Here is an 18,288-nt window from a genome sequence, read left to right on the forward strand (position 1 = left end):
CTTCAACCAATCACAGAGCGGATTATGTAAGAGTATGCAATCCAATGGCAGAGCGGCCCTCAGGAGAACCGGAACCATTATGTCCGTTTTATGTATTGTTTCTGTCCAGTTCAGTTAAAGAGAAATGTTCAGCATTTAATTACTCAATAAAAAAACAATATGTTTGTTTTTGCAGCACAAAGTAAGAATTTTAAATCACAGCCACTGTCTCAACTAACAATAAATCCAAGCAGGAAGTAGAAGAAAGGCAAACAAATTAAAATACCTATGTAGAAATTCCAACTCTAGCTCCTTTGTTGTCGCAGTTGTGGACTGAAAGGTGTTTCTGATATACAACTAGTTCTGCAGTTATTCATTGAAAATGTTTGCGTTCATAAGACACATTTCCTTTTTTATTTAAAGTTCAATTGCTTCTTTTAACAGTCAAAGTCTGTTTATCTAAATCACTAAACAGTGGAGGTTGAGAAATTCTACATTTTTATAATCAATCTGACCTGTGTAAGAAACCTAAAAAGAGCAGGGCCAAGGAATAATAATAAAAAAAACATAAAACAAAACAAGATTAGCAGCACTACTTTATAATACAAGGGTTTAGTAACCAAATAAAGTTTTAGGATTTTGGTTATAGTTTAACATTTTCCTGGGTCCAACATAACCCGACTCCAGCACCATCTAAAAAGGGGCAGACACTTGTTTCCCTGAAATTACAACAACAAAAAACAGAAGGCAGTGGTTGTAGTACAAATCAGCTCTTTTATTTCCTCCATCACCCACTGTTTAGCCCATATTATTAAATTTCTGCTATAAGTTAGATATGTACAAGATCATTCAAGGCCCTTCACAAAATGCATCATGATCGTCTTTAAAAAGAAATCTATATACATTGTACAAAACATTGCATACATGATAATCCGTACACCAAACCCTCTTCCCTTGCAAAAGCAAAAAAAAAAAAGAAAAAGTCACATTTTTTCATTTTGCTTTTTCCCCACCATAAGTTGTGCATTTCTCAATTACTTCATTCCCCAACCAAACACCTCTGCTTTGACCTTTTTGAATGTGTTTTCATTTTTAGACAGGCAGTTACTAAGTCACAGTCAATGGGTCAGCTACTGAATTACTCAAGACTGTCAGTAAGGCAGGAAGGTCCTGAGTCCTCAGCCAGTCAGATCACTGCGCTCTCTTCTAAACCATCTAAGTGTCTGTAAAGTCATTCAAGCCAATATAAATCAACACAAGTAAATGGAAACCAATCAAGTTTTCCTAAACAAATACAGTGTATGAGTTTCTTTTACTAGGGTGCATCAGAAAGCATTTTCTCTGAGGGATGGAGCACTGCTGGTTCAGACATGGCACAAGGAGAAGGGACCTTCAGGTGAAGCTGTATGTAGGAGGACATTAGCATCACTTTGTTTTCAACTTAGAAATTTTACTTTTGTCCTGGTCAGTGTTGATACCATGTGCTAAATCATTATGCTTATTCGTTAACTAAACTCAGCCTGTCATAATACTGTATAGCTTCAAGCTAAAAGTCGTACTTTGACAAGGGCAGCCAAGAATGTCTCTCATACATTGGGGAGTGCATGTGTGTAAGAGACCCTGTTCCCATCTGCATGACCATCTGAGTGGCTTGATCACAAGTGGACAGCACTAAGATCAGATTTGAACATACTCAAGACGAATAGACAACACATTTTAGATCCGCTCACTCAGACCACGTTCAGAGATGCTCTGAGACACGTGTGGCCACATTCTTTTATCAGTGTGAATGTGTCCTGGATGACATTGAAGGACCACCTACTTAGCTGACGTACTCTGCCCCAGTGGGTTTACGTACTCATTCTCAAACAAATACAAGTCGTAATCATGTAAACTGGCTTTGTCCATGACTGGTAAAAACACCCTTAGAGATTACATTGCAAGTGTATCAAATATCTTGGGTGACTTGATTTGTCAGGAACACACCAGGGGAATAGACTCAGGCTGTACTGTTTATTCTTTTCTTAATGTCGGTCAGACGAGACATTGGTATTTCATTGCTGCTAACAGCACATTTTGTTTTTGTTGTGAACACAAATGATGTACATGCTTATTTGTGGGGAAGTGAGATCCAATCACAAGTGGTCACATGTAAAGACACATTCTAATGGTGGGGGTCAGAGCTGTTCACTTGTGATCAGATTACTGGACACGCATGTTGATGCCAGATATGAATGGGGCCTAAAGCTACAGGAACTGTTCAGTATAGGCGTGAAGTTTGATTCCATGTGTGTTAAGTGAGGACATCCTCTCCACCTGTTCTCTGCTGTGGCCTCAGACGAAGGCTGATGTAGTTCAACTGACACTGGCCTGTTGGCTCTACAAGAAGCAGCTGACATTTTCACATGTTGATTGTTCATATAAAAAAACCCAGCAGCTTATGTAATACAAACATCCACATGACATCAACAAATTCAAAATTCAAATGATAAACTTTCAAAAATATGGACCTGGCTGCTGGTTCCCATTCACTCACCCGAATCATCTTTGATATTTCCAATAAATATTTTTCCAGCCTAAAGCTCACCTGAACCTGACCTGCAGACAGCAGCCTGTGTTATGTACAAACACACTGATGATGTTACCATCTTTGGTAAGTGGCTAATTAGTTTAGTTGATTGAAAAAGTCTAATTAGAGCATGACTGTTGAATAGTTAGAATGAATGTGAGTCACTTCATATAATTAATGTAGTGGTTTAGAAAAGACCTGAGAGCCCAAGAGAACAGACAGAGATGGGGCCACCATGTTTCAAGTTCAGTGTTTGTCTTTCTGAGGACCAGGAGCTTCAGCCTCCACATCAACCACTTCATCTGCCACCTGGAGTGTGTGTGTGTCTGTGTAAGAGTTGACTACAAGGACTAAAGTTAGATGGAGGCAGGACTTGGCTGGTGCCAGTGGTTTCGGGCTGAAGCAGTTCATTGTGGATACTCAGTATCTCTAACTCTGACCACTTTCACTCCATCATGGTGGAGGTACGCTGACAATGACTGGCTCATAAAAGGAACATCTTTTCTTCAGAAGGACAGTAAACTGTAAACAGTAGACTGTAAACGTATAATATGAATGTGTTTCTTGGCATGGGTTAATTTGTGTGTGTGTGTGTATGTCCTCATACAGGCCTCTCCAAGCTCCCAATAGTCCTCTATGTGTAGGTCAGGTTGTGTAGTCCTCATACGGCCAATATATTGTTCATTTCCCATTTCTGAGTGGTTTTATTGTTGTCACAGTCTGATATGAACAATTTGTGGAGCAGGTCGGAGCGGTCGAGACACTTCCCTGTTAGGAGAATACAGATGAATATTACTAGAAAACCCCAGCAACAAGAGGTATATTTGATCCATGTGGGTTCCTGTATCCAGTAGGGGGGGTTTGGTCAAATATGGATCTATTAAGGGGCCCTCAGATAGGAAAATTTAATTTGATCTACTTTAAGCAAAAGTGAAAGTGGAGCTCCGATGCTTGTTTAAGTTTTCCACAACAGTTACCTGTCAAACACGGCGTCTATAACTCCTGATGTTTGAAGCAGTTACACTTACTTTATTTACACCTGGGTTAAAATATGTGGAATGTGAGCAAAGCAGCACATCACAATCTGCATCGCCTACAAATAACTGATCACACGTTAGTGTTTTTCTCTTCCAACAGTGTTATCTTAAGGGCAATAGTACTATAGCACTAACAGCTTAATCCTCCTTCCACTGGTAAAATGTTGATTGTGAAAAACACATGAAAACAGTGTTTTTTGTAAAAAAAACAAAACAACTAGTTTAGATATTTACCTGTTGGTACATGAGTGAACCGATGGAGATCCTGGAAAGATAGGGAGAGAAACAGTGCTCTTATTCATTTTCCATAGTGAATCATTGTGCTCTCATCTTTTGAATGCGTGCATGTATGTCACAGGCTGCCTCTAAGAACAAGTTTCAGACCAAATAACTGCCAATTGTGGACTACTTGTCCAATTTAGGACAATTTATGTCTAATAAATGTCTCCAAAAGTGACCAGTGTGTGTGTTTTCACCTTGAAGAACTTCCACTCATTGTGTTGTTTCGATTCACAGTGTGTGATAATGACAGCGGAATTATCTTCTCCTCTGGTCAGGCACTGGTCGTATTGCATCAGCTGGTTGGCTTCATTGATACGGAACAACTACACAAGACAGACACACACACACATAAAATAATCACTGACTCCAGAGTAAAATACTAAATGGCATGAAGCAGTTAAAACCTTCATGTCGAAAACTTGACCACAAGCTGACAAAGCAACACACCACATTAATTGTTTGATTACCTGGTTACCCCCCATTCTGTGGCATGGTCCTATTTCCAAATTTCCTCCATTAGTGTGTCCCATACTGTCAATACAGTAGCTTGTCTCGAAACCCCGAATCTATACATACACACACACACACACACACACACAATGTGATTAAACAATCTATCTAATTTAAAAACCATGACAGAGACAGTAACTATACGTGTGTCAGTGTGTACCTACCTCCCCCCATTCTACATTTTTAGGAGGCAGAGGGTAGTGCAGTGGAATGTCGTACGCTATTTCCTCCATGAACCATTTGAAGCTCTTGCATCGATGTTCCTCCCTAACAAAAGGTTCAGCCAACAAACAACAAACAATTTATACACAACAATTATATATTTATTTCATAACAACTTCTAAAAGTAAAGGAAGGAGGTTTGATCCCAGTCTCAAGTGTCTCTTGGTAAGATACTGAACCACAATTACCCCTGACGGCTTTGCCAAAGTGTGAGTGATGTGTGGTAGAAAAAGTCCTGCACCAATACTCAATTACTTGCTCTGTTGACTCAATCACTGAGGAGCAGGCAGAGTAACGTAGATGGTAATGGACTGTATTTATGTAGGGCTTTTCAAGTCTTATTGATGACTCGACACTACAAGTCACATTCATAGAGTGCTTCTATTCACAGCTCCTTTTCTATCCGACATTATTCTCACACTGCTGGCACAGCTGTCAGGGACAGTTTGGGGTTCAATGTGTGGCCCAAGGACACTTTGGCACGCAGACTGGGTAAACCAGGGATCGAACCACAGACCCTCTGCTTTTGAGCGACAGCCACTCGTCTGTTTAATGCTCTGTTCAACTGATTCAGACATTTGCATCCACACATTCAGCTCCTCTGGGTATTGTCGGCAAAAGTTCAGGGTTGCAGTGCAATTGTGAAAGCAGCTACCTGTACATGATGTACAGGGGCCTTTAGGTGGGTAAGTGGGAGTTAAGTGAGACATTTAGAGATGAAGAGGAGTATGATCAAGTAAGACAAAAGAATGGAGACATTTAAGTCAGAATATTCATTAGAAATACAGAAAAAGTATATCTGGTAGTAATATATGTTATACCTGAAGCGTTTAAGCTCACTGATGTCTCCGTAGGCTAGAGTGAGAGTTTCAGGACGACTGGCGTAGAAGTAGTCCTTATAATCATCCCACCATACCTCCACCACACGAACATAGTTCTGTACACACACACACACACACAGATGTGCTTTTATAATATACAGTAAGTATTGGGAGGAACAGACAACATGCAACAACATCTGATTAGATCTAGAACGCACTAGTTCTAAAACTGCACACTGGTCAGCAGATGAATAAATGAGACACTGATGGTTTCGGGCATTTTTTATTGATAGGGCAGTAAGTGTGAAATGGAGAGAGAGTGAGAGTGAGAGAGAGAAAGAGAGAGAGAAACCATGCTTAAACACAGCTTTACAAATGTGATAAAAAGAAAAAGCAACAGAATATTTACATTTTTTTTGTTTATGTCTTGAATCTACACAAAGCAATTCTACCTTCAGAGTGGGTGAGGATCCAACGTGTGCAGGTGGAGGGTTGCCTTGCCATCCCTGAAGTCTGTAGATATGTCCGACACGAGAACACGGTACAAAGAGCAGCTGGCCGCCACACTGCCAGATCTACAGAAATATTCATAAACATTGAACATTCCTCTGAAGACTTGAAATCATCTGTGTTTAGAAATTCTGTAGTTGAACTGGACTGTTTACCTTGTATGATATTTCAAAATTCTCTCCTCCCCATATCTGCAGTCCTGGATCATATAGACCCAGCTCAAAGAAGAAGTCTCTCTCTATAGCAAAGAGACCACCTGCCATAGCTGGAGACCTGTGGGTATATAGAGACACACACATCCACAGACAGACATATTCATACACGTGCATCAGCGTGTTCACTTACAAGGCTACTGGGTTTACCAGGTTCTGTATTAAATGATCACATCATCTTCTTTATTTAGCTTGGTCTGAAAATCTATTATTTTCTGTCCAACATTACTTAAAGCAGTGTCAGTGTATTATTAACAATGGTGACAACACAGAAAAAACAAGAGCAGACTGACAGAGAATCAAGCAAAATAAGAAATTAGTGGAAAAAAAGACAGACAGAAAAAGATGATGGATGAAAAGGGGATTGGGGAAAGGTGGGGTTAAGTGTGCCCCAGTCCGAACCCAATTCACACCAGAAGTTCCCCTTTTGACCTGTTCACATGATCTCATCATTTCCACAGCTTTTAGATTGGGACTAATGTTTTACTGAAGTCATAGCCCTTTAAAAGGCCCTGTAATTTCAGTGGGCTGAAAACAAAATGTAAGTTGGACCCCCCAAAAAGAGGAAGGTGTTGAGGAATTTTAGCCATCCACGCATACTCCCTTCTCTCTCCAAGCAGTACCCAAGGTCAGGTTATAGATAAAGGGCCTAACAACACTACATTGTAGTGTCTACTTTTAGGGACTTTTGTATCTAACTCAGATGCACCAGACAGAGAGGCACCAACTTTAACTCTAACTAACTCTAACTCTTTTACGTATTTTATCATTGGCAAGACGCAAGGACACAATGTGATCTAGGAATGCATACTTTAGGCTTAACTATCCAATAGGATGTGAACACCTATATGTAACATAGAGAGTGACAGCCATTCTAGCCTTTCCTGGATGTGCTGTTAGAATGGGTGACGTAAGTAGAGGAAGATATATGCGGATGCTGTGGAAGACATCTTCAGACTTGAGGGTGACAATTGTTCATGTTACTCTGTTAGTGTTGTTAGTGTTATATTGTTCCAACTTCTGGTCTCCTTGATGCATCAAGTCTACATCAAAATATTGTGCATAAGACATCAGCTGCTGCCTGAGTTCTCCTTTCACCAGCTTCCAGTAAACTTCCATAACAGAAGGGATTTGCTAAATTGCACTTAATTACACAAAAGCCAACCGAGAATCAGACTGAGAGATGATGTATGAGAATAAATCACATTAAATTAAGAGACAGGGCCCACAACACATCATGGGGAAATACCAATTAATTCCCAGTAGTAGAGACATAAGAAGACAAACAGCCAATGCACAGAAGAGTTGTAAGGTAACCCCCATCAGGGGAGAAATAGGTATAGTTTAGTTGGTTAGTTATCCTAAATTAAATATACTAAGTGTGTGTATTAAACATCAGCTATTGGTACATGTACGCCCTGGTCATTGTATTTTTGTTTCTGAGATTAATCTAGGCAGCTTTTTTCACAAGTTAGTGATGCAGTAGAGGACTGAAAGTCATTGTTGCTAGCCCTTGTCCTCACATTAGTCAGGAGGCATTGTTTTCTGTACCTATATGGCTCAGTCTGAGTTTTTCTGAGTGATTTTTCTCTTTCTCCCAGAGGAACTCGCTTCCAGAGCATGCTCCAATCCCAGGCTCCTCTAGCAAAGCCATCCTTGTCCCCGCCACCCTGGGCCTCGATGGTGAACTTCTGGCCATGGATGGAGTCGATCAGAGGCACCGTGCACACCGTTCTGATGGAATGGGGGTGGGGCCATTCATACAAGATACATGGGGGGAGGTGTACAAGAAGGGAAAGAAAACAAGCAAATACAGACAGCAGTGCCAGCAAAACAAAAAGACATGGGGAGGGGTGTCAAGAGACCAAGAAAGAGTGAGACAGAGCAGAGGATAGGACAGTTGGGATGGAGGGATGGGAGATGGAGACACAAACAGAACAGGGATGACTGTTAGAATGCTGGCTCAGGATCGTGTACCGGTAGGGTTGGGTGGTATGCTTTCGATTGTCCCTCTCTCTCTGGCTAAGTGGGACTCTCTTCCAGAGAAGGCTCCAGTCCCATGCTCCTCTAGCCAGGCCGTCCTCATCTCCACCCTGCTGAGGCTCGATAGTGTACTCATTCCCATCTATATAGTCTATCAGGGGCACTGTACATACTGTCCTACACACACACACACACACACACACACACACACACACACACACACACACACACACACACACACACACACACACACACACACACACACACACACACACACACACACACACACACACACACACACACACACACACACACACGACAAATTTCCAGTAGTGTGTGCATGAGACCAATAAATTGAATTAATGTGGACCTCAAACATGATTACTCCACTCCGAGTAGCTCACACATAGGGAATTTGCATCTCTTATTACAGGATGGCTTCAGATGCATATACAATATACAGCCTGTATATAGTGTACAGTGAGCCAGTATTGGAAGATACAGTACTCAATGGTGTGGTGTTGGTAATGTTAAAAAAGACCCTTCTTATGCACACCAGTGAGCCAGAACATTAGGCTTTTTCAAATTCATCTTGAGAGCAGGCAACATCTCAGATAATTACACTTTGAGGCCTTACATCTGCACAGTTATTTTAAGTATCTTCACTTCCAGTCCATAGAGAGCAGCTGTGGCTCTCATGAGATCAAGGTGCTGTAATTATCTTGGCTACATGATGCATGCCGCCAGAGCAGGTTGGGATCAAGTCGGACAGAAATCCAACTGGTTCCAATATTCAGCAACTACCATCAATTCTATGCAGTCCTAGCTTATCTTGAATGATTGCATGATGAAAAATGGATGACACAAATAATGTGGATATTCTTATAACAGCTACACGTCAGGTCTAGGATGTATTAAACAGTTAGCAAACAGTCTGTTCTCGTAGTCAACATGTAGGAGAAATTGACAGTTGTAATGTAAACCCTGAAGATACTTTTATGTGGGACAAATTTTTATGGCCAAACAACTGGGTCCCGCAAGGCTTATAGGGTGCTCCTAGTCAGCAGCAGTGAGTGCCTGACAGCAGTCTAAGGGGGGGATCAACCACGAACCAGCAGCAGGGTGTTGTGGGATGGGCTATATGGACTGTAAATACTACATTTGTGGGTTTCTCTCCCAGCTTGCCGGTGATTCGCAAGGCATTCTGGGTACCCCTTGAAGTGTTTGGTTTGAAACCAAGGGGAAGGGCTAAGGGGTAGGGCCAAGGGGTGAAATGGGATTGGGCCTAACACTTGGATGTCTGTGATGATGAACACCTTTCAGCTGAGGGACCAAACATATAAACTGGCAGCAGGGTATTTTGGGATGGGCTGAAACGAGTGTGATCTGTGGCAGCTCCACCTCACAACTTTCAGCACTAAAAGGATCTGCTGCTAATGTCTTGAGCCAGATACCACAGGGCACCTTCAGAGGTCTTGCAGAGTCCATGCCTTGTTGGGTCGGACGAGTTGTGGCAGCACGCAAAGGACCAACAGCCTATTAGATGGGGTGGTCATAATGTTCTGGCTCATCAGTGAAAACTCTATGCATGAAACTAAAATCATCCACCCTGTGTGATTTACTGTCTTTAACCCTCAACTGACTGATATATGTGAGGTTTCAGAGCTAATAAGTGATAAAAGTGTCACTTCATCGGGACAGACAGTATAACCTGTAAGAAAAATAGTGATGATTGTGTCTTTGATCAACCTTTACAATGAATAAGGTAAATGACAGATATACAACTGGATACCATTATTGATGAAGTGCCTGCCTGCATGTACCAACTGCAACTTCATACTGCATCAAACACACAGAAAGTACCAAATGTGTAAAAGAGGAGATGTGCTGAAAAGGAAAATCGCAATGTAATCATCTGACTGCAATTAAGTAATAAACTAGTCTGTAAACAGTGTCTGCTGGACGATGACCATTCTTTATATGGGCAGCTATGATAACGTGTGAGTACTGGTGCATGTGTGCGCATGTGTGCTACCTGTCTTTTGAAATGGGAGCAACCAGTGGAGCATACCAGTTGATTCCCACCTCACAATGAGCATCCAGGTAGATCAGTACCTAGAAAACAAACACACACTAAGGCCCAATCCCATTTCACCCCTTGCGACATGACGTTATGTGAAAATATGGGATTAGCATGCAAAAAAAAAAGATCGCTAGCGTGCTCGATATTTTAAAAAAAAGTTTGTTGTGAAAACATTTTTAATACAATGAAATGATATTAAACTAAGATATTACAATCATTATTGTAATTTTTAAATCCTTATTAATGGAGAAAATACTACATTTGTGGGTCTCTCTCCCAGCTTGCCGGTGATTCGCAAGGCATTCTGGGTATCCCGAGGTTTGAAGTAAGGGTCAGAAAAATCTCCCCTACACGTGAACACGCAAAACCAAGGGGTAGGGCCAAGGGGCGAATGGGATTGGGCCTAACACTTGGATGTCTGTGATGATGAACACCTTTAAGCTGAGGGACCAAACTTATAAACCGGATGTAGACTTTTGTAATAATAAGACATTTATAAAAAAATTATTATAAATATTTACACACAGTAGGTCAACAACAGTAGCTCTAGTAGAGCAGTAAGAGCAGATGATACCTGTCCTTTATTGGCCTTCTCTGCTCCTATACTCCTAGCTTGGATCAGTCCTTCTCTCTTCTCATTTCTGAAGAGTTTGACAAGACCATTCCATTGCTTGATGTACTCCTCCAAACGCTCCTTCAGATGGACTACATGCACGCACGCACACACGCACATACACAGCTTATTTTTGTGCAATTGTTGCTGAATTTTTCGAGGAATAATCACATTTAATGCAAGAGTCAAATTTTTCCAACCATTCATGTGAGAGAAGCAACCCACCTTTGTTGCTGAAGTCATCTATCATGACTATCTCTGCCAGGTATCTCCTGGGAGTCCTCTTGATGATACTGTGGATGGTTCTCATCAGTGTAGACCAGCCTTCATTATGGAAGACGATCACCACACTAGAGGTTAGCAGTCTGTCATCATAATTCCAGTATTTACACCTGGGGAGGAGGGACAGATCAGTTAGATGAATTCAGAAATGTTACAGGTTCCCATTAGGAATGCTGCTGCTTCATATGAATCCAATATTCCTTCAGTTCAGTAGTCTGGTCTTTTTTGCAATGGCTAAGTCTCCAAGCAAAAGGGTCTGAGGATTGTTAGACGAGATGTGTTGGATAGATCTCCCAGGAAAGAAATGGATACCGACTTAAAATGTGCATCATCAGACGGCAAAATAATTGAATGTTGCCATCCTCACTAGTCTGCACAAGAAACACTTGTCAGTTAAACTCATTTTAAATATTTTATTAAAATGCAACACTGTTATTACATTATTATTACATTTAATTTAGCTGAGGCTTTTACCCAAAGCGACTTACAATAAGTGCATTAAACCATGAGGGTACAAACCCAGAACAACATGAACCAAGAAAGTACAATTTTCTTCAAGAAAGCTAAACTACAAAGTGCCATATAAGTGCTACTAAATCGCTACTTATTATTGAATTTTTTTATTCAAGGTATAGTCGGAAGAGATGTGTTTTTAGTTTGCGGCGGAAGATGTGTAGACTTTCTGCTGTCCTGATATCATTGGGGAGCTCAGGGTTGAGGGTGTTACCGCCAAGGAGGTTATGTTTTACACTGCCGTCTGTCTGTTTGTTGGTCTGACAAAAATTGCTTATTTTATTGAAACTTGGAAGGGTTTGGGCCAGGGAACAATCCATTCACTTTTGGAGCAGATTTGATTAAAAGGCGGATTAAGAATTTCTTTCTCATTGTGAGCAAATTGTTTAAAATTTGTAGATTTCTCTAGAATTAATGCAGAGATCTTAATGAAAAAATCTGGTATATATAATGAACAGATTGAATTTGGTGCGGATCGGGATAATAATCTCTTGGTGATCTTTATTGAGTTATTGTAAGGTAACAAATACAGCTGAGAACCTTCAAAATAGTTGCACTGTAGGTGTATAAATTTCAGTTTTCAACCTACGCAAACACACAGACACAAACATACAATGTTGTAAGGTGCATATGGACACACCCTTAAACACACATCTGATCTTGTACAATGATAATGAATATTTATATAACTGCAAGTGCTGTATATTACAGTCCAGACTCATGTTTCTCATTTACTTGTGGATTCTTAGCATTCATTTTTTTTAAACAAACACTGCTGTTTGTATGTGGACAAATCTAAAGTAACAACAATCTCATGAACATCAGTGGTCTTGAAGACATGGGTTTTCTGGTGTGTTCCTGTCTTAGCTGGGTGTGAGTGCAGTTTTCTCTTTATTGCTGGGTCTTAAAGGGGACATAGCATGCAAATTCCACTTTGTTAGTGCTTCTACACGTTAATGTGGGTATCTGGCATGTCTACCAACCCAAAAACTCTAGGAAAAAAACACTCGCGCATTTTGTTATGGTTCCTCTAAGTCAGAAACGTCATGCTTGAGTGACTCGATTGAGCTTCCTGGGTTTTGTGTCGTAACAAGGCACTGGAAGTCTCCCTACATGGCCTTGGGTTCGGGGGTAAATGATGGTCTTCATAGCCCCCCCCACCCCTCTCTTTCTCTCTCTGTCTGTCTGCTTGTGTGCTTGTAGTGGATGGGCAGAGGGCACATTTAATTATGTGATTGGGAAAATTAAAACTCCAGGACAACAGAAGGGGAATACAAAGTATGGGATGCATATTTGATAATTTATATCATATAAAATATGTAATTTATATCGTTTAAAATCATGGGGGGAGAGGGGGGAGGGGGGAGCTGGCTCATTAGCATTTAAAGGAACAGGCACTCAAAACAGGTCACTCTGTGGAGGGCTGTTTTATACAGGGTAAAAAGGGTGCTGTTTTAAATGATCCTTGTGGTATTTTGACCAAAGTATGTTACAGACATTTCATTAAGACCCCAAGGAACCATATCAACTTGTGGTAAAATGGGCATGCTATGTCCCCTTTAAATTAATAAAACATGCTGGAAAAAAAAAACATTGGATTATTTGAAGACTGAGTGATCATCTTGTGAAAGAGCTACTGAAGAAACTTAGTGGGACACAGAGGTGAAGTGATGCCAATAATGGTGCATTTATGATGTGCTATTGTGAAGAACCGGCTCATCCGTCCTGATCTGTAAGTGTGTTCAGCAGGGTGTGTAAAGGTTATTCCTTACTGCCTTCTCCCTGTGTTTGCTTGAGAGACAAGTTGATCAACAGCTTAATATTTACATACTAGACAATCAGGAAGGTGCATACAAATAGCCTGCCTGCGTGCGTGCATGCATGCGCATCAACAATTTCCACAAGTCCAGACTCTCATTTGTCAAATTTTATATCTGGCCCAACTCACTTTGCTTTACTTAAACTTAACAAGGAGACAGTCCACAGGGATTTTGATTTATTCTTACATTATTTGACTTTTGAAACTTGGCCTGTACTTCAGTTATTTTATCCAGGGAGGGATTTTAAATCACCTGCCAAGTGTAGTGGTCAATTAACACAGACATGCCATATTAGGAGAGCCTTTCATAGTAGTGTGGTACAGTGGTAGGGCTATCAGTTAAAACAAACAGTATAATGTGTAAAGAAGGTATGAAGAGAAACTCACTCTTCATGGCGTATATCACTGATGGTTCTGTCCAGTGAGATCATGTCACTAGCCACCATGTTGAAGCCAAATTCTTTGATGGAAGCCTGGACAGAGTCTTTATACTCTGGACCCAGAACAAATGGCTTAGCTCCCTCACCAGGACCATCGGAGACCCCTTGAGGCTCTGGTTCCTTTGGCTCCAAGTTTCCCAGAACACCTTTCTTTAGGACAGGGTTGTCGTAGGAATGTGAGTGGGGCCTGAATGTCACATACTGCTGCTGGATCACCTGCTTCTGGTTGGGCTGTTGGTCAGGGTTCGGAGGATGATTAGCTTCTCCTAGACACAAAAAACAGTACTCAATGGATGACACAAAAACCCATGACAATTTTTTCTGCAGTAAAAGAAAATAACATAAGATAGACTAAGATGTCCTTGAGGGTGGTCCCCTCAGACTGTTTGTGGGGACAACAATAGATATTGATTGTCACACTTAAACAGAGAAATGGATAAATAATCTTTTTTTTTTTTTTTCTGAAGTAAAAGTGAAGCCAGTGTACCACGTTTGCAGGGATGCGCTTCCACTGATTTTAAAAAAGTGGCCAATTACAGCATCCTTACAGCAGGAAACCCAACAAGCAGTTTTCACAACAGCACATTCTGACGGAGATAATGTTACACAGGCATGTTTTGAGCTGAGTGAACAGAAGGCTAAGAAGTTGAATCCTCATTCAGAATGAGAATTAATAAAAGGAACAAGAATAATTGTTCCAAAGTCAGTTTGTTTTAAAGAAGCATAACAGAGCAGATCACTGAGATGAACGAGATACTGAAAAAACACTGGACACAAAAAGTAATCTGATGATAACTCCTGACATTGTTTTCATATGGAAATATATATTACTATGTACATAACGTAGTAAACAAGCCAGGTTATCCATCCAATCTAATGCATGATGACTACACTGACAACATGTTTTACAGTAAGCTGCAAATTCATCACTTCAGAGTAGAAGGCAGAAGATGACATCTCAGAGCCTGACCACAGCTGCATGTTTTACTCATGCTGGATGCATAGCTATCTGTATTATGAGATGTTTAAAAATGAAACTCACCATGTTTGACTCTGATGGCGTTGAGGTCAACTTCCACCCCCTCCACATGAGGCCAGGGCACCACAGGCTTAAAATGATCTGCTAGCTCTCCTTTAGGCAGCAAATTGTCATCCTGCATTAAGGGATGTGACAGAGGCCAGTATGTATTACACATATGCATTTTTAACATTACATCAGATATTAACAGTGGTTGAACATGTTGGAACAAAGCATTGCAAAATTTGTCTTAAACCCTGGTTAGTGTGCTAATAGGGAGGAAATAAATGTGCTTTATAATTTGCATGTAAATTATTTAATAACAGGGTTAGTTTTCTTCAATTTTATGCTTGAATGTGTTAGTCAGAATATCAATAAAACAAGTAATGTCAGTAACTGGTAGTCAATAGATACCACCCATGACCCTTTGTTATTTTTGTAGGACAAGATTTCAAAGAACACTGATTCCATAATTTAGAGAGGGGTCATTAACAAATTCAAAGACTGTGAATAAGTGAGTAGAGTTATATATTAAGGCCTTCTCCTTAAGCAATGAATTCTCATTGTTCAGTAAGAGTGAATACAGGAGGATACATTCATGATTCAAGGATAAATAATGTATCACCTGATCATAACATTTAGAGAGGCCGCAAATATTTAAGTGAAAGACTGAAAATAGTTTACAATGATTCCATTTAGCAGCTGAATTGGAGTTCATTGTAATATTCCTAAAAGTAGGGAATATTAGGGATCATGACAACCGTTTACATATCTGTCGAGTTCAAATGTTCAAACTGTCATCAACTGTAAACCTAAGTTTTGTGAGACAACTGTATGACTAAAATACGGGGAAATAAATACTGTGGGAAATTATATCAGCATTTCTCACAGTTGATCAAATAATCATTAAACATATCTGCTAATTAGTTATTAACTAATGTAATTGTTAGCTACAGCCCTAATTTCACTGATCTTAAAAAAGTTTCTCTCATTCCAGTTTTACAGAATATTTATTCATCATCATCATCATCATCATCATCACTTGGAAGCAGCATAGACTGCCCTACCTACCTACTAATTCACAAACATCATTCAGAAACAACTAGGTCAAACCACAAGTCAAATTCAGCTCCAGATTATTGTGATACGTTCATTATTATTATTACTACTACTATTATTTCACTATATCGGAAGTACTTCAAAGTAAAAGCATAACATTTGTTTTGTTTCTGTAATGCTTTATATTAAACTGAATAACAAAGCATGTATTTAAAAAGTTATATTTTAAATTATATTACTATTTCTCACTGTATCTGGACTTTTTATTATTATTATTATTTACAAAAGACATTTAATCCAGTCATCGAGAAAATAATCTGCTGATTAGTCAATAACAATATCCTAAACTACAGGCCTAACTTCACTGATCTAAAGAGAGTTTCTCTCATTCCAGTTTTACAGGATATGATAATCTATCATCAATCAAATCCATCATCATTAAATTAGATTACATATCACATGTCACTTAGCTGTCGCCTTTATCAAAGCGATTTACAATAAGTTCAACCGTGAGGGTGTGTGAGTTTATATGATCATCATCACTTGAAAGAAGGATGTACTGATACGAGCTCCAGCCAACTGCACTTGAATCCGGACAGATTCTCGTTGATACCCATTGATACGAACGGCATGACTGAGCTGAACTCCTGCCAACTCTTAACTAACAACTCAGTTCCGCCTAAGGAGCCAATGACACCGACATGGTGACATATGCGGACATGCATCCTGGAGTGAAGCCTTTACTTGTTATCTGCAACCCAATATAGGAACTAGTACTAATGTGACTGCTGGTCCAAACGTGTCTATTCATGACAAATATCAAAGCAGCCAGGGGCCAATCTCCATGACAACCAGCGTAGTATGGCTAGCTGAATGAAAGCGTGATCTCGTGCGTGTAATTTTAGGAGTGATGACACCTTCCACCATTATCAGTCTCCGTCCACACGCTGCTTTCACACAGCTAATGTGATAATGTATTTTAACACGTTGTGCTTGAGTTATGCTAACACTGGTAGCACTTGACGCTATGCGCACTTCCTTCTGTTGGACACTTAGAGAGAACTGATTTGCTGTTGACTCACCCGTTTTCCAAATGAGCTTTCATCCCTGGGTTTCGGCGATAGAGACGACCAGAGCACCACCAAACCGAGAAAGATCCCAATGAAAAGCAAACTCCGTAAAACGAATCCCACTTTCAGCCTCATGTTGGAAGGTCTTCCCGAGGAGACGGGCTGCGGATAGCTAAGCTAGGTTCGGTTAGCCGATACTGCTTCGAGCTAGGGCTAACCGGCTGGTACTGTAGCTAGCCAGGTAAAGGCAGCTAAGAAGTGAGTAGCTGCTGATGTTGGCACTTGCTCGCTGACAGGTAGAGGGTGCGGCTTCACCCTGAAGTGTCGTGTTCCTGCAGGCCGGGGGGAGCGCTCCTGTGTCCCCGCGTTGGAAGTGGTGCTCCTGCCCCGCTAACCTTCCTGCTGACACGGCTCCGGTGGAGCTGCCCCTGCTCTTCCGCTCTGCCCAGCCCGCACACACACTCCTGAGGCCGGGTTGAATAGCTCTACTCTGGCCGCTGTGCCTCCACACTCTATCACGTGCTCAGTATATTGCTTCCCATTTAAACTTGAAACACCCGACTTGTGTCCCTGTGCTTCTGACAGCGCGTCGAGGAGATAAGAACAGGTTTTACTCGGTGCTGAGAGACGTGGTTTGTCTGGTTCCTCAGCCCACACCTGGGAGCTGGAATGCGGATCACTTATTTCTTTGGTCTGTGACCCATCTGACATTCAGAAGGAATGCGCGTACGACAAGTCTGAAGTGATCCAGGGATCTAACATATAATAAAAGTGTCAACAGGCAGTGATTTTTATTTAAAGTATTAGAACAAATAAATTATTTATCTATATTCTGCTGTCATCTTTTTTCAGCCCTGAGTGAAAACCATAGACTTTACATAAAGCATGTGCAGAATTGGATCATAGGTGTGTACAGGGAGTGACCTGATATGAACAACCTGTTACTCCAGGCAACACTCTTTATCCACACATCCAACTGGAGGACAACGAAACCCCTCTGATCTGTATTTCTCACTTTGATCATCTCACTACCATACAACTAATAATGGGTGGTAAACCTGCAAAGTCTCTTCTCAGACCTTATGAAGACCTAAAAATAAGAAGAACAGACGTATTACTATGATTTTATAATTACATTTTTATTTTCTTAATTACATTATTTTTTTGCATAGCGTGTCTTGATATTGGGTTAATATTTGACTTCAATGCCTTGACGTATGTATATCAAGTTTGCAATTAAAAAATAGGTGTGTACAGTAAAATCGT

At 40.6% G+C, this 18,288-nt stretch overlaps 1 protein-coding gene across 2 annotated transcripts; it reads right to left on the bottom strand.

Moving 5' to 3' along the window:
- Positions 1-733: 733 nt before the first annotated feature.
- On the bottom strand, positions 734-17,697 carry galnt7 (UDP-N-acetyl-alpha-D-galactosamine: polypeptide N-acetylgalactosaminyltransferase 7). 2 transcript variants are annotated; one of them, XM_035176096.2, is made up of 15 exons: positions 17,035-17,697; positions 14,918-15,029; positions 13,823-14,141; positions 11,047-11,213; positions 10,783-10,913; positions 10,161-10,240; positions 7,694-7,876; positions 6,086-6,203; positions 5,873-5,995; positions 5,421-5,536; positions 4,542-4,644; positions 4,335-4,433; positions 4,062-4,190; positions 3,820-3,850; positions 734-3,316 (listed from the first exon to the last, which is right to left on the bottom strand). In XM_035176096.2, exons 1-15 carry the CDS (start codon positions 17,155-17,157, stop codon positions 3,210-3,212), a joined length of 1,941 nt encoding a protein of 646 aa, XP_035031987.1. In that variant the 5' UTR covers positions 17,158-17,697; the 3' UTR covers positions 734-3,209. The 2 variants fall into 2 exon arrangements, with proteins under 2 accessions (XP_035031987.1, XP_035031978.1); XM_035176087.2 differs by lacking the exon at positions 7,694-7,876 and adding an exon at positions 8,120-8,302 and having other exon boundaries at positions 17,035-17,696.
- Positions 17,698-18,288: the final 591 nt, after the last annotated feature.

Source organism: Hippoglossus stenolepis, chromosome 2 (genome assembly GCF_022539355.2).
Source record: "Hippoglossus stenolepis isolate QCI-W04-F060 chromosome 2, HSTE1.2, whole genome shotgun sequence".
Taxonomy (NCBI): Eukaryota; Metazoa; Chordata; class Actinopteri; order Pleuronectiformes; family Pleuronectidae; genus Hippoglossus; species Hippoglossus stenolepis.